This window comes from Vicugna pacos, chromosome 7, assembly GCF_048564905.1.
Source record: "Vicugna pacos chromosome 7, VicPac4, whole genome shotgun sequence".
NCBI lineage: Eukaryota > Metazoa > Chordata > Mammalia > Artiodactyla > Camelidae > Vicugna > Vicugna pacos.
In genome coordinates this window covers 15627764-15644834 of record NC_132993.1, presented here as the reverse complement: position 1 = coordinate 15644834, position 17071 = coordinate 15627764, and the positions used below count along the sequence as shown (strand labels likewise).

Sequence of the window (17071 nt, the reverse complement as noted above, 5' to 3'; positions counted from 1 at the left end):
GCTGCTTACAGATCAGGAGAAGGGTTTCTTTTCTCAGGAAGGTCATGTGGATATGAGGCAAAGAAGAAAAAAAGAGAGAGAGAGAGAAAACCCCTAAACTTTTATAATTGGTAGTCCTTGGCAGCATTGCCTTGATCTGAGAGGTACTGAGCAGAGTCAAGGGTTATGAAATCCATGTTCTCTTGTATTCACAGAATGCAAGGAATGGCGTTCCAAGGTCTGCTATGGCAGTTGGAAATAATCCCCAGGCTAAAGGCAAAGTGACTCCAGAAAAACAGATCTTCTTGACCCCTAAGGCAGGAGCAACCACAGACGACCCAGATCCCCTTTGAAATTGTGTTGCCATTGTAGAACAGGCTGCGATGACTCATCTCTTTAAATGCATGTTAAAGACCAGCTATTTTCAAGCCTCATTTTTCGTGATGATTTTGCAGCTCAGAATGAACAATACCACATGTGTGATGTTTTGGTGACAAATATCAAAGAGACTGGATGAAAATAAACAGCTGAGGAAGTCAGCATTTGCTGTGAAACCCATGAGCCTCTTCAAATTCCTTGGTGAGATAATCTGAGATAACAAAGACTCCACTGAGCCCGGGTACTCGCTCATGACATTTTTATTACACCGCAAGTGAATATTTGTTAAATTATAAAATTACGTTAAGGTGAGTGACAAAGTGAGACCAGTAGTTCTCCTTCAGGAGTCTATCCATTTTTCAGACAAAGAAAATATTTTTTAAAGATTATTTTATCCATTGCTTAAGAAATGTAAGACAAATTTCACTTCTCTGAGGTATCAAAAAGAGTCAAACTCTTAGAAAATAGAATGGTAGTTGCTAGGGGCTGGGAGGAGGGAAAAGGGGAATTGCTGGTTCATAAGTATGGAAATATTTTTGCAAGATAAAGACATTCTGGAGATCAGTCATACAACTATGTGCATGTAATTAGCATCACTGTACCATACACTTAAAAATGGTTCGGATGGTAAATTTCACATGATTTTTTTTTTTTAACCACAATAAAAAAAAAAAAAAGAAAGATGTTAAAATGGGTTAGGAAAGCAAGGGGCACCATATAAAGTCATGTACCAAGCATATAATTTGAGACCAGTGTATCTGTGGAAATACCTTCTGACTGATTTACCACTTATGTGATTCTCCTTTAGTTAGATTCAAGGTGAGATGACAGAGCACTGACAATTTCAGCACACAAATGTTTTCCAATGTCTCTTGAGGGACACCAGAGGTAGCCATGAGAATGCCAACTATAGAGGAAAATGCCAGAATTTTTAGATCCTTAAATTTCCCGGTAGTATACAAATGGCAGAATAGTTCCAGTAAGTCACGGGCAAATTTCTACCACCAATATCACACCCCAGATTCTTCAGTCTATGAATAAATATGACAAAACATGACTTGGTTTTGACTGTGGTGTGTGCAGTGTGGCATTAATGAGGCAAAATGGGAGAGTCTGTTTTTGTCCAGTCTGCACCTTCGCTGCTCTTTGGGCAAAGAGCTGGGTTTTTGGGTAGTAGCGGTGAGTGGAATATTTGATTTTGTAAATGAAGTCAGTACTATAAAACTTTTTGTGGGTAAATAATTAATTTACATTCAGAGTGAAATAGTGTTTAAGTATCTAGTTACTGAAAATGAAATTTTCATTTGTCTTTAAAAAGGTTGTACTCCTCTTGTTTCTATTTTTTTCAGTCATTGATTGCCACCTAAGTATGGCCCCTGATTTATAAGTGCAAGAGTGCTTTTCATTTTTTGTGGCAGGTTGAATGAGCTGCCATTGGTCTCCCTGGTCCTGGGACCATTCTCCTACCACCAGGAGCAGCCATGCTTCTGGCATGGCTGGCAGGGACGACAAGGGTGGGTCTTTCCGCCTGGTGATTGAAAGAAAGCTCTCAGATCCGTTCTGATAAGGGTGGAGCCCCAGGACAGCTTCTGACCGTCAGAGTATTACACGGTGTCCAAGGATTGAGATCTCTGCTGACCCCCTCCCTGCCCCACATCCAGGAAAATCACACAAAGTGGAGGTAGGGCATGAGGCTAATCTGATTTCTGGGCAATCCCAAACTTGTCTTTTTTGTTTGTTTGCTATTTATTTATTTAGGTTTTTTTTTTTTGCAGGGGGAGGGTAATTAGGTTATTTATTTATCTTTTTTTTTTTAATGGAGGGACTGGGAATTGAACCTAGGACATTGTACATGCCAAGCATGCACTCTACCACTGAGCTATACCCTCCCCCTCAAACCTGTCTTGACCTTTGTTTTAGTCAGTGATACCTGAAGGAGACAGTGAGCATCCAAATATGGGCAGGCAGAGAAAGAGCAAGAAATCCAGCAGAAGATACTTGGAGGTGGATCGAAGAATGGATACAAAGATAATCCAAGTTGGGCCCACAGACAGAGCAGCAGAGACACCAACTAAAATTTTTAAAAAAAGAAAAAGACTAGTGGAGTGACCAGGTCAAAGTGAACATGTAATACTAGAAAGAGAAAAATTGAACAAAAAGTATATATCTGAGCGTGCATTTGAGGGAGGCAAAAGAGCAGTGTCATCTGGGAATGAGAACCAGAGAGACTGACAGCTAGTCCTCTTCTGAGCCCGAGAACATCAGGATGCAGAGCGAGATTTTTCTCTGATGATGAATACCTTCCTGCATCCTGATATTTCTCCAAAAGATTATGCAGCTTGTGCTGCTGCAAAGCTCACTTATTCAAAGATTTTAGAAGTCCAGACCAGCTTTTGTCATAACGCAGAACAATTGTTAAATACACATTTCAGAATCAAATTTAGCCCAGTGAATCCTCACTTAGTCAAAGGTCAGACTTCTTGCAACGTTATCCTCCAGAAACCAGCTGCAAACCTAGGAGAAGCTGGAAAGATCTCTGAGCTGGTATTTTACTCCCAGCAGAGGCCTCCGCCTATTAACCCTTACTTAACATAGAATTATAATAAGATTCACTATCTTGTTTTTCAGGTGATGGCCAGTAAGAAAGAACAAATTGCAAAGGAGAAGTCATGTTGTAGAAAAGAAAAGCAAAAAAAACACTCTTAACAGCCTGACAGTGAGGAAGGCAGCAGAAAAACTCCCACCAGGCACAGAATTAGCGAAGTCTGGGACCCTTCAGGGTTGGATGACAATTAGTCCAGCAGATGTCTCAGGTCCAGGTGTCCTCCCTGTAACATCTCCTGGGTAGTTAAATGATAGTGGACGTTTCGGAAGTAGGGGAATCTTAGAGATGATCTCATCTAACTCCTTCATTAGAATGTTTCCAATATACTAAATAAAAGCTTAAGATACTTCATGTGAGTAGCTTAAAAAGATATCAAGTCAATATTACCAAAATGAAAGCTTTGGCATTTGAAAGGGTAAAATTCTGTCATCTGAAAATCACTTTTATTAGGAGCACTTAATTCTTGGCTGATGCTAGATAATTTTAGCGTTAGGGTAGGCAGGCCTGGGTGTTGGTGCCGCCTCTTTTCTTATGGCCCTTTCTTCATTAGCTTGGTTTCTCTGTTCAAGAAGGAAGGCATGATGGTCACGTTTCTGTGGGCCCCCTTTGTGTTCCTCCCCTGTATTAGACCAGCCTTCAGGAAAGAACAGTCCAGACATACATGTCATAATATTACTGATTTTCCGACTGATTTTTCTTGGCGACTTTTGGAAAAGCTGAAAAGTGTATCCTTGGCTAACAATGTATTCATTTTTCTCTATAGCTCTAGTTTCTTTAGAGCTTACTACAGAACCTTGGAAAGATGTTCAGTCAACCCAGCACCCTGACAGGACCAAAGAGCTCTGTCCCCCATCCCCCTGCCACACCCAGACTTCTGTGATGTCTCCCCCAGCCCTGTCTTCACTCTTGGGTGTTTGTGTCACAGTCACTCAGTGTTGAAGCATATCTGAGACTCCTGCCTGTCACCAGGCAAACATTTGGCCTCTGGAGGCATCTTGAACTACCATTCCAGCCCTTTTTTCCAGGGTCACGTTATGAGATGAATCAGATGCAACTGTCAGGAAGTTACAAGGGGCAAAGAGCATTGGGTTTTCTTATATTATCTCTGCTACTCTGAGTTGGTGGTATTGTTTTGTGGCTGGTCTCTGTAAATAGAGTAGAGAATGAAGAATTTCTAGATTACTGTGTGCTGGTCCCTCCTCCACAGTTCTGGTGCTGGCTAGTCTCTCAGGGAGATGCTCTGGGGTCTGAGGACCGCATCAAGTCATGCCTCAGGGCCTGGAAGAGGCTAAGGAGGGACTGGGCCCAGACGTCCTTCTGATGCCCGTGGGACCCGGCTGTGCGGTAGGCTGTGTAGGCCAGGGTCAGCGCTGTCCTTTCGAAGTCCTCTTTCTTGAGGATGCCGGGGTGGCTGGAGAGGTGGGCGCTCAGCCGGCGGATGTCGGGGATGCTCTTGGGGATCACGCTGTTGCAGATGGTGCGGAAGTGGGAGGCCTTCCGCAAGGAGGCGAGCTCCTCGTCCCTGATGGAGACCTGCAGTTCGGGGCTGATCTCAAGTCCAGCCAGCAGGAACTGGGGAGAAACAAGGGGTGTGGAAAGGCATGAATCAGGTGGCATCGGTGAGGACACTGCAGGGATCATGGTCACATGGGCCCATTTAGGGAGGCGGTTGTGGAGAGAGCTTCGGAATCAAGAGACCTGGGTTCCAGTTCTGACTTTCCCACTAGCTGTATAACCTTGGATGACTTACTTAGCTTCTCTCAGCCTCAGTTTCTTTCTCCGTGGAATGGTTAGTAACAACAATACTCCACTGGGATATTAGAAGGAGTAAATAAGCCAGATATGGGCGACATCTAACATTGTGCCGGTACAAAGCCACCATGTAAGTGGCTACTTGTTTCTAGTGTTCCGAATCACCCCCTGCTCCCCTTCCTCCCCTTCTATCCTCCAAAGATCTTCCAAAGCACGACCTCACTATTTTGGATAGTCTAAAATCAGAAGCTGGGAATTTGAAAGATGCAGAGAATTGTGCTAGGAATAAAGGGGGATACAGAGATTTGTCCTCATTTCTTACTTGTTCTTTCAGAGTAGGGGTGGGATCTGTCATGTGCAACCCCCGCTCAGGGCCAGGCTCACGTCAGGAACCTAGTAAGTACCTCCTGGACTCAGAGTCTTAACTCTTCTCTCTGTCTCCTGCCTCCCCCGGCTCTAATCCATCCTCCATGCTACTGTCTGTTATCTTTCTAAAACAGATCTGTTTCTCTGACTCCCATGTGCATGACTTGGCAAAGGCTATGCATTTTCCAGCTTGTTCCCCGAGGCAGGATTTGAAGTCTGCCGCCCGGCTCAGCTGCTTGGCTGCAGCAGGCTGTCTCCTCCTTAGCCTGGCAGTTCTAGTACATGGAGGATGTCAAGGCAGGAGGGGAGCTTTGGCGGTCATTGGAGTCCCTCGCTTTACAGATGAGAAGATTCAGGCCCAGAGAGAAACGGGCTGATGCAAGTTCACATAGCCAGTGGGTGGCAGAACCAGAACTAAAGCTCAGATCTTGAACCTGGAATTTTATTGCTGAACCAAACCAAGCAGCCTGGGGAAATTTACCTGTGGTTTAGAGGAGAAGAGAGGTCTTGCTGATGGAGGTGACAGAGGCAGAGGAAGAGAGCCTTTGGGGCAGCCCCAGACTGTCACAGTAGAAGGTTACTCAGACATGGCTCCACTCAGACAACCATTGCGGGGAGACTGCTGGCGAGTCATGCCTGAAAGGCCTGGTGGGGGAATAGTGCCCAGCTCCACTGCTTGGGTGCTGCCAGTGGCCCCTCTGTGCCAAGCCTACATCAACATGCCTCGGCTGAATCTCAATGCCGTTATTCCCTGGGACGGCACGTGGCACAGGAGAGGCCATATGAGGAACCCCTTCCTTGGGGATGGGGAGGATTCCATGGCCTCCACAAACACGTCTAGGCCGGTCCCCTGGGCAGCAGAGGCTACTCATTTTCAGGGGCTCAGGTCACTCAGGTCACAGAGAAGGAGCTGTGCCCTCTGGGTGACCTGAGTTACGACTCTGCCCTCTGCCTACCTCGTAGAGGAGTTCCACTTCCTCCAGGGAGCTCTGCAGGACGGGGTTCAGGGGCACCGACGAGGACCTCTTTGGCCGGTGGGCGGCAGGGAAGAGCACAGCTGTAAGAAAAGAAGAATGAGCTGGCGGGGCTGCGTGTGCCCTGGCTTCTCCCACGGGTGAACCCTGCGGGTCGCCCCTCAGTCTTGAAAGGGACTGACTCCAAGTGGGGGTGGACATGAAGCGGGAGAGGTGACAGCCAGCCCTGGTGGGTCCTAGAGAACAACCAGGAACGTCAGGTGTTTCTGTTTCATACCAGCGACTTCAAACCTGTCTTCTCATCAGACTCATCTCAGAAAATTTGGAAAAATATGTATGTCTGGGGGTATGTCTACCCAGGGGAATTGATGTTAAAACAAAACAGAAATGAGCAAACAAAACCCCCCAAATTCAACAAACGAGTTCCTTAATACTATTGTTCCCCAATAGTATCGCACATTTCAGTACTTGGTCAGTATGAAGTGCTGGTTTCTGTTTACTGATGACTTTTAATCAGAGTCTCAGACTCCTGGCTATTCCTCAGCCATCCAGAATAGAGCTGCCAAGAACTTGAGCACCGGTGACAGAGCGCAGGAAGAGACCCGTGTAGACCCTGACACTGGCTCCAGGGGGTGTGTGGAGCCAAGCACAGGGCCTCCCCGCAAGGCCTGACTCAGAAATGCATTTGGTATAAAGTCAATGACCTGACACCATAGTCCCTCAGTGGTTGCATCTCAAAGTGGCAGCTGGAGGAAGATATGTGGGCTGCTAGAAGTGGGGGGGTGGGTACCAAGAATTAGGAACTGCCTGAGGACATGTAAGGAGGAGACAGAATATGGCAGAGTGTCGGAGTCATTACAAATTGCACTTCTCCAGGGTTGTATCAGGCGGAAAGCAGACAGCCCTGCCCACCCCACGGCCTGTCTGCGTCCCAGGACCCCATGCAAACATGATTGGCAGGCCTGCTGCCAACTGAAAGAAAAAGGGGCAGCTTCCTCAAGACGCTTGATTGTGATCCACCAGAAAACTGGGCAAGTAACAGTAAAAATCTGTGTGACTTTGTGGTAAGTAGCGCCCCCTGAAGTTGTGCAGAGCACAATTTGCCTAACCATACATGACAGCTCTGTTTAATAATTGTGCCCTTGGGCCACCAAGAAAAGGTCCGGTGACATCCAGAGAGCTGTATTGAAGAAGGGAGCTGCATAAGCACTCAGAAGGATTTCTGTCAGAAGTGACAACAATGAAACACCTCCAACGCAAAGGACATTTCCTGAAAAGCTCACGGGCAGGAATCGCCTGCCTCCTGGAGAAAGCTGGTTGGATGCAGCATTGCTGTAATATTGCTTCTGTGTAATCCATGTATTATCTAGCCCTCGAGTTCCCCGGGGGCTAGGATAAATACGGTTTCATGTTTCTGCACCCCCAGGGGAGCCTGGCGGGCCTCCAGGGTCGGCCGACCACGTCCCTGCATCTAAGGGGCCTTGACTGGCAGAGTGACGGCCTGTTTCCCCAGACCATTTCTGGGGAAGGAGCCTATGAACTCCAGAGTGATATTTCCTAGCCTAGAATTTTAGCAGAATTTGTTCTCTTTGCCAGAAAAAGGCCCATTTCCCCAAATTCCCACAGAATCATAGATGTTAGGGGCTGAGAAGGCCTTCGCTTCTGCTCACTCACGGCCTCTGCCTGTGGTCTCAGGTGGAGCTCAGGAGCACGCGGCCCCTCCTACTGCACGGGGTCCGTGAGCTTGACCACACGCCAGAATCACCCCAGGGCGCCTGGGTCCCAGCCCCAGAGGTTCTGATTTAAGTGACCAGAGTGCAATAGGATGAAAACCTCTTCTCAGGGTGGGATCTGAGAGCAACTTGACTTTTTTTTTCTTTTTCTGTTATTGTGAAATTAAAAGTATTGTTCCCTTAAAAAAAAAATCGCACTGCAGCAGGTGAAGGGGAAAGGGATTCTGCTCCCTCTGGGATGGCTGCCTCCTGGGAGGTAATTCATGGCCAGACCTGCACTTTCCTCTCTCCTTTCTTTCCCTGCAAACAGCAATACTCCTTTGACGTGCACAGCCCAGGTGGACCCTTAGTTCTCAAAATAAAATAAAATAAAAGAGTTGGGATGAAAGTATTTCCTGATGCAAAGCTGAGCTTCATAATGGAAATAATGTTTCCAATATCCCTTGTGCTCATAGTTTTTAGAACAATAACACAGCTTGGAGAAGATTGTTAGAAACAGCTTCAGCCTCTAGGCTAGAGCTGATTATTGCTTCGGAAAGTTTGTGTGGGAAGCACGGGAATCTCAAAGATGGATCCCCCTCCCTCCGTCCTCCCATGACCCCCAACCTTCCACCACCTTCTGCAGGTGCCCCTCATGCTGCTGCGGCTGCTTTGACGGCGTGCTTGGGGCAGGGGCTTTTACGACCCCTCGGGCGGTGTGCGTGCAGCCAGCTCTGGGGAAGACATCTCAGCAGCTGCCCATGTCTGACTCCCTTTGAATGAGATGAGGTCTGGAGACATGAATTCATCTCCCCTGGAGATGCTGCAGGTGGTGGGGGAGAAATAAGCCGTGTCTGGTTCACGTCAAAACATTCGGGTAAGAAGTTGAACGTAGTCACTCCAGATGTCCTTGTCCATAACGATGAAGGCTGGGCTGTGCCAGAAATGCAAATGGCCCGAACAAGAGCTGACCAATGCCAAGAGGTACGTGCGCAAAGCTTGTTCCCACATCGTTAGAAAATCAGGCCTGTTCCCCAGGAAGCGTTTCCCTGTGATCCCCCCATACACTGTTGAGTTCCTGCTCCATCTCCTTATTCTCTTTACATCTCCTTCCTGCATCCTGTCTACACATGTCACATCTTGCTGTCTATTGCCGGCTGCTGGGAGGGAGAAAATGGGTTTTAGGCCTCTTCTGCTTGACCTTGGTGCCTGCATAAAGCTCAGTATATATATTGAGTGCAGTCTCAATAAATATATTTTGGAATGATTTTAAAAATACACCAGGTATTTAAAAAACACCACAACAAAACAAAACATTCCTGGAGACTCTTTAATTCAGGCTTTGCTGGTTTTATTTCCTTTCCCTTTCGTCCCATCTCCCAAATTTATGAGGTCATTTTAAGTTCGGCTCCCTCTTCACTGTAAGCAATCATTAAGCTGCTTTGAGCAGGACTGTCTAGCCGTTCTGAGGCCTGAATGTTCCTGCTGGATGGCCGTTACCTTCTTGGAGGGAGGAGAGAGAGCAGAGTGGGGTGGGGAGGGCAGGGCAGAAGGACCCCACTGCCTCCTGGGCACCACCTGAGCATGGAGCCTTGGGCAAGAAGGCTGCTGGGACAGTGTTGTCAAAATCACTGACTTTGTGTTTCTTTTGCGTGGTATAAAACTGGGCCCATTTGTTTCTTTCCTCTTCACTTAATGCTCCACGTCCAGCCAACTCTCCAGCTATTTCTTCAGGTTGTGAATATGCTCACAAGGGCCACTCAGTGTGCCCAAGGGTCACCAGAGACTCCCATGTATCCTTGCATGAAGGCCCGCTGCCCGGGCTGGCCTTGGGACAGGGAAACCAGCCCCTCCCCCTAACTTCCTGGACTCATGAGCCTTCAGGGGACATTATCTATGATACATTGGTCTAACCCGCCTAGAACAAATGATTTGCTTGCTAAAGTTCATGCCACGTGCACTGAGTTAGTTCAGGAACTGGATCCAGAAATTCACATGTCTTAGCATGTTCTGTCCGTGTCTCCTGTTGAGAGACACATTTGGACCTCAGGCCAAAGTTGTTCAAATGTGGAGCCTGGATGTCGCAATAGCTTATGAGCCCTCTGTGAGCCAGTCACTGTGCTTTGTGCTTTCCTCGTGTACCTTGTGAGCTAAGTATTCACATCCCATTTAATGGATGAAGAAACTTGCTCTTGGCACCATCCCCCAACCCCATTTGTTTGTGACAGGACTGAGATTAAAATCCAGGTCTCATGGGCTTCAAAACCCAATCTCATTGATAGGGTGAACCATGCTATCTTTTTGTAGGTGCATCTGCCCCAAGACCAGGCATTCTTCAGTTCTCTATTACTACAGGAAGGATATATGCAGTGAATTATTAATGAATGTGTATGATATAAAACATATTCTTAAATGAACCACACATATTTTTAAAAATCTCTAATTTGATTTGTAATGTGCTAGGCAAGTTCAAATTTCTATAGCCCTATGATCTCTTGCACAAATCCTCGTCTCTTTTGCTCCCTTTTTGTTCCTTTGCAATCACTAGGCAAAAGCACCACCCATCTCCTTACCTGTTCCACACCTGCACCTGTGTTAAGTGGTCTCACTTGAAATTCACAATTGTTTCTCTCACATGGGTCCTGAAACACTGCCTGACCATTATTCCCTGATTCCTCTTACTCTGTTTCACTAGGGAACAGATGATGATTTCACAGCTCCTCCTTTCTCCTTCAAGCAGTTCCCTCCACCTCCCCGGAGACTCTGACTTCCCTCCTGTAATTGTACCCTTGCTCTTACCCAGAGACAGCTTTTCCAAGTGTGCATGAAGTCGCCAGTAAAGACGGTGCTCACCTTTCCACCTTTCTCTCCCACATCGTTAATTTTTCCTTGTCTACTGGATTTTTTCATGAACACGTGTTGCAGCTGCTTCTTTAGGAAAAAAATCCCTCTCACCCCCTGTTCTTCTTTTTCATCTACTTCTTCTTGTTGCCAACTCCTGGTTTCAACCTGAGTCTCTCTCTCCTCCAGCCACACTTACTTCTGTACTGATGTTCGGCTTTGTCCTCCCAAGCCAGGCTTCTAGACATCCGACTGCCTACAGGAGTCTACTTTTGGATTTGTGATACTTCTCTCTCCTGATCCCCCCCCACCCGACTTCCCCCTCTCCTGGCACTTGGTCCCCATCTCCTGCAGTTGCTCAGGTCAAAACCTGGGGACTCATCCTTGCCTGTTCTTTTCCTTTCACACTTCACATCCAAATAATCAGCAAATCTTGTTGGCACTACCTTCAAAATATATCTGGAATCTGGCTATTTCTTACCATATCCCAGCTAGCCTTCTTGTCCAAACCTTGAGCCTTTTCTCTCAGGGTGTCTCTGCTTCCATTCTTGGCTCCCACTCTTATTCTATCCTTAACACAGCAACGAAAGTGATTCTGAGAACACGTAGGTTTGACGGTGTCAAACCTCTGCCTAGAACCCTCTGTGGCTTTCCATCTTATTCAGAGTAGAAGCCAAATACCTTCAGATGGCCACCAGGTGCTGCATGACTTGGGTCCTTACTGCCTCTCTGAGCTCATCTATTATCCCCAGATGATGCCACTCCAGCCACAGGCCTCCTCACTGTTCCTTGGGCTCACCAAGCTTGCTTCTGCCACAGGGCCTTTGCACTTCTGTTTTCTTGCCTGGAATACTTTTTCCCTGGATACTGCATGGCTCACTCCCATGTTTCCTTCAGGTCTCAAGTCACCTCCTCAGTGAGGCCCTCCCTGACTACCCTATTTAAAATTATAATCCTTAAGACCCTCTAACCTGTCCCTTCTTTATTGCCATCCAATGAACCAGATGTTTTATTTCTATATGGGTTTAGCATTTGTTTCCTTTCACTAGGATGTCAGCTTCACAAGGGCATGGGATTTTGTCTGTTTTTTTCACTTAATTCCCTAGTATCCTGCTCATGACTGTTTGTTGAATGAATAAACAATCTCATAGAACCACATTAACTATCCTTGTTAATAAACTCCATTCTTTTCAGAATGCTTCACTAAATCCTTCCTTTTTTTTTTAACAGAGTGATTCTAGAACTGATCTGCAGTTACAGGTCCTGGCTCATTATCAGGAAGTAGATATTGTCTCCTGTCTCCCTCACACCCAACCTTTATCTCTGAGGAGCCCATGTTTCCGCCTCAGAGAAGCTACTTTTAATGATCTCAGTCAAGGCTGCCACCCGTCTCCCCATTGCCTTAGCTCCCCAAAGCCTTCTTGCCCAGATATGCAGGCAGAAGACTTCCTAAAAGGAGGAGCCTATCTTTGATTTGAGCCTGATCTCTTTGACTTTTTATAACCTGGGATAAAAATCTCTCCTCTCCCATCTTCCAAATAGTTTAAAAAGAAAAAATAAAAACAGTATGAAAGCTGTTGTCGTGGTTTCCGTGTAACTGTGTGCAGCATCCGTACCGTAGAGCTCATTGGAAAGGATTCAAGCCGTGGACCACATCAGACCAAAATACAACTGTATTTTTAATGAATCAGTTGAAGCAACTCTATGGAAATGACAGTGGGTGTGGGAAGGGAAAGCTCTCAATTATAAAAGATCTTTTGCCAGAGCCTACTGATGTCATTTACTTTTTTGCTCCTGGGCCAGCCCTTTAGAAACACAGAGATACTCTGACGGAGCCAGGACATTGGCCCCGTGTGTTGGGGTCCCTGGGAGTGCTTCTGGAAGGGCTGCTCTGAGTCAGCTCCCCTTGGCCAGAGAGTCCTACGCACCAGGGGGACCCCTGGACTGCTGGGAGCACCCTGAGGGTGGAGTGGCATGAATGAGGACAGGGGACCTCTGCCCCTACAGTTGGGGTCTGGGGAGTCAGGGTCCAGCCCTAAGCTTCCAGCTGAGGCGTCTGGTGGGGTGCTAACTCCTTCCCCATCCTCCAGTTTCCCCACTGTGAGTGGTTAGAACAGCCCCTGCCTCCTGTACTGACTGTGGAGTAGATGGGTGGCTACACATGGTGCAATCAGTCATGCTGGTCTGTTAGTCAGTCAATACTTATTGACCACTTCCCTTCTTGAAACATTCATGGCTGAAAACACACACAAAAGTTGACACCTGAAAATGACATACATTCAGTCGAATAACTAAGGGCTAGCCTTCCTTATTAAACTGCTTTTCTAGGAAATAACATACGTATTTAATAAAAGCATAGATACTTAATAGGAATTAATACATGTATTTCTTTTTTTAAGACTGGCTAGTCCACCCCAAGCCACGCAAGCAGTGCCCTGGCAGGACCTGGGTGGGGCTGAGACGTGGGCCAGGTGTGTCTGCCTATCCGGCCGCCTCACTGACCACAGGTGAGTCATTTGGTCTTAATAAGTCGGGGGGGCTGGACTGGCATCCTGGTGTGGAGAGCTGCCTCCCAGGGCGGAATCCTCGAGAGCACTTCTCAGGGAGAGGCTGGGAGAATGGTAGGAAAAAAGATGTCCTGAGGCAGGGTGTATTCCTTTTGGATTTATTTCCACATTTCTACACGTGGAGGCAGAGGGTGGAGGCTGGGGTGGTGCTGAGGGGTGGGAGAGGAGGATCTTGTAGGTCGCCCTCAGACTGTTTCCAAGGACATTCTTCTAAATTATGTGTGGGGTGGGGGTGAGGTTGGGAGTCGGGTAAAGATGAAGGTGAAAGGAACAGTTAGTACATTTGGGAAAACTGGTTTTTCTTTGGGTGTGACTCCCATTGCATCTTAAAAAAGTGGCAATTGTGTCTTCCTCTTATGATTAGGAAAAATGCTAAAAATGACAAAAAATCAACTGCGTGGAAGGCTTTTGATGATTGGAAGGGCTCCGTGTCATTTGTTGGCTCTGAACACTGACCACTAATTCAGCACTTAACATCAGCTGCTTCACCGTGCCTCTGTTTCAGCTGTGTTGGCTCTGTGTCTCTATAGATTGTTATTGCTACTGAGGGGCAGTCCTTCCCCAGAGAGGAGGGGTGGGGCCAGGGCAGCGGCTCCCGGGATGTTGCTATAGATCCCTCTGTTGAGAACCTCAAATTTCTTTAATGAAAAAATTTTAAGTGGCAGGTAATAGCTGATATTTATGTAGCTGCCCGTTATTTACAAAGCATTTTATATTTTTTAATATGACTCTCACATGACAACAAAGTGGTCAGTTTTTGTTATTGTTAATATGTTACCTGTTTCTAAACTAAAGCTCAGAGGGGTTAAGAGACTTGCCAGATGTCACACAGCCAACGAAAGGCAGAAATTAGATCTTCGTGTTCCTTGCAGGGGCTGGGTAGCTCATGACGCAGCTATTGTGTTTATAAGCCTGGTAACAAACCAAATCGTCTCATTTGGCTTTCTAACAGCCTGTGTATTACGAAGAGTGGAGATTATCATCCTTTATTTAATAGGCAAATTGAGGAAGGTTTCCCAGTGTCACACAGGGGTAAGTGGCAGAACACAATGCTGAGGTCTCTTTGCTCTATGCTTCCAAGTGTTGCCCCCAGGGGTTTGTGCACCTGATGAGCAGGGAGGGGTGTGTATGTTGTGTGATATGTTTACCAGAAGAAAGGGAAAATGCTACGTTAATTATTTGCCTCTGGGCAACAATCATTTAATAGCCCAGTTCAGAGAATTGGCAAGTCCCTAGTCTCAGGTTTTAAAGTGAAGGAATAAAAACCCTAGTAAGAGCAGTGGCTTTTGCTTTGCTCCATTTCAGATGTGCTGCTTGGCGCCCCAGCAGCCACTCCTTCCTTTCCTGACATTCTCCATGGATGGGAGGCTTATCCCCACAACTGCTGTGCAGTCTTCACCCCAGTTTGAATCTAAAGAAACATCACTGAGCCTGACTTCTTTTTCCAGTTCTTTCCAGGAGACAGACCTCAGTTGACTTTAGGCAGTGGAAAGATTTCAGTTCAGATCGGCGTGGAGCGGTCAGCACCGTTGGTCCCTCACTTTCTGAGTGATAAACCCAAATTGGCTGGAGGTGCTGCCAGCGTCTGCCCACAGGGGCCAGAGAGGATGCCAGGTCGCCTCTGAGGAGCTACATCCCGAGGGAAAGGAGGTCGGCTGTGGAGAGAAGCCTTGCTGGGCGCCTTCCTTTCTGAGGTGGGCTGGCCGGGGCAGTAGGACTAGCAGCTGGGCAGACATGAGATGCTGAGGGCTTACTCTTCCTTTCCTGCTGGGAAGATGTGTCCACTCCTGCTCAGGAAGCAGCATGGAGACCTCCACGTGGACAGCCCGTGCCCAAGCCTCTTGTCAGCCCTCCTGCTGGCCAGCAGCCCCGTCCCATCATGTTAGCATCAGTCTCCCGCACCTGTTCTCCGCACGCTCTGCCCGGCTGCTGCAGCCTGGGGCGAACTCCAGGGAGTCTGTCCACATTCTCTGAACCAAAGATGACTTTGCTCTAGCCTGTCAGGAAGGGATGCCCTCTGCATTCTTCACCCCGACCCAGTTCCCTCAGCAGCTTTGACTTTTTCAGTGTCATTTCCCCATCACCTTCTAACACTTTCTAGCATGTCAGGAAGCATAAAGCAATTGGCAGAGACGAGGTAAAAGGCGGGCCCAGGGCTTCTAATTTCCTTCCGCCCCTCCACTCCCCCCTCCACCAAATTCCTAATTGTACTGAAGAAAGAATAATGAGCATCAAATAAATAAATAAAAAGCAACTCACCCCTGCTCCACTTGTGGGACAGAGTGTCCTGAGCATCATAACACAACAGCAGAAGCAGCAACGTCTTCCAACACATCTTTTCCTCCAGAAAGGTGAACAGTCTCCCTCCAACCTAATGGGACCCCAGGAGCTACAGGTATGCCCGTACTGGTCCTCCCCGTGTGACGATATAGTTCTTACTGTCCTTCCTTTTCCAGACGTGCTGAGATGCCCTCTCCTGCCTCAGAAAGGTGGAGGCAGGGGCTGCCTCCTGGGAGGAGAGGAATGGGACCTCTGTTAATCCTACTCTCTCTGGGATTGGGGGACTGGGCTTCCACAGAGAGACTGTTTTTGAGCACATCTGGAGTGACTCACGGGGCATGTGATCTCCTTGGCAGTGGGGTGGATAAATATAATTTCTGTACTTGAGTTCCATGTGTTGGATGCACCCACTGGAATTTTTCTTTAACAAACAGACTCGCGGAACTTGTTAGAGAGCCCGGCAAAGAGCTGGCAGCAGTCCCTGTCGACACATACACACACACACCCTGGAGCCAGGGGCGGGGGCTGCAGCAAGAGCTGGGAGCTTGCCTGGCAGACACTGGGGCCGACTGGCCCAGAGTTGCCTTCAGGACGGCAAAGTAATTGTTGTCGGGTCTGAGTGTCACTTGTGGCCCGTCCCTGGACTGGTTCCAGTGAGGAGCAGGAGAGAGCTGCCATGGTGCCCACCACTTTGATTCTCCCAGGCAAAACGGTAGTGTTTTTCCATGCTTGTTTTGGGGAGGCATTTCATTAATTTTTTTATTGAGCTGTACTTGACATAGAGCCTTGTATAAGTTTGAGACACACAACGTGTTGATTTGACACACTTACGTGTTGTAATATGTTTGCCACCACAGCATTTGTAAACAATTCTATCACGTCATGGTTATTATTTCTTTCTGTGGTGATAACATTTAAGATGCATGAGCCAAGTGTCTACCTTGATTTTATCCAGTACCACTCCCTCACCTTCTCTGAAATTCCAGACATGCAACGTTAAAGTTTGCAGGCCGTTTAAAGTAGATTTCACTCTGTGGATTTCCAACCTGTGAAGGTGGTACCCAGGGTGAATGGGCCACTGGGGAGGACACCCCCTCTGCTTTAATCAGAAGTCCTTTGTTATCTGTTAAAAGAGGTTGCTTGAAAAAAACTTGACTATAAAATTTGATAAACAGTGATCTTTTTAATATTAAAAAGAGCTGTTGGGTGTGTACTTTGTTCCAGGCACTGTGCTAGGTGCTCTCCATGTATTAGCTGATTTAATGCTCATGCCAAACAATGAGGTCAGTATAGAACAGCCCTCTCCAAGGGATTATAATTTGAGAAACAAATGTAATTCAAAATGTTCTACTAGCCACGTTAAAAAAAAGTAAAAAGAAACAGGGAAATCAATTGTAGTAACATATTTTATTTAACCCAATATATCTAAAACATTATTTCTATGTGTAATCAGTATATTTAACAAGATATTTTCTACTCCTATTTATTTGTTTGGCAAGAGGGAGGCAATTAGATTTTTTTTTAATGGAGGTACTGGGGCTTGAACCCAGGATCTTGTTCATGCTAAGCACACACTCTACCATTGAGCTATGCCCTCCCCCTTCTGTTCCTTTTTCA

The 17071-nt window shown here is 46.9% G+C and overlaps 1 protein-coding gene across 1 annotated transcript; it reads right to left on the bottom strand.

Annotated features, from left to right (window-relative positions):
- Positions 1-602: 602 nt before the first annotated feature.
- FAM180A (family with sequence similarity 180 member A) lies at positions 603-15795 on the bottom strand. The gene is made up of 3 exons (XM_006213102.4): positions 15434-15795; positions 6037-6137; positions 603-4534 (listed from the first exon to the last, which is right to left on the bottom strand). Exons 1-3 carry the CDS (start codon positions 15507-15509, stop codon positions 4190-4192), a joined length of 522 nt encoding a protein of 173 aa, XP_006213164.1. The 5' UTR covers positions 15510-15795; the 3' UTR covers positions 603-4189.
- Between the last annotated feature and the right edge of the window lie 1276 nt (positions 15796-17071).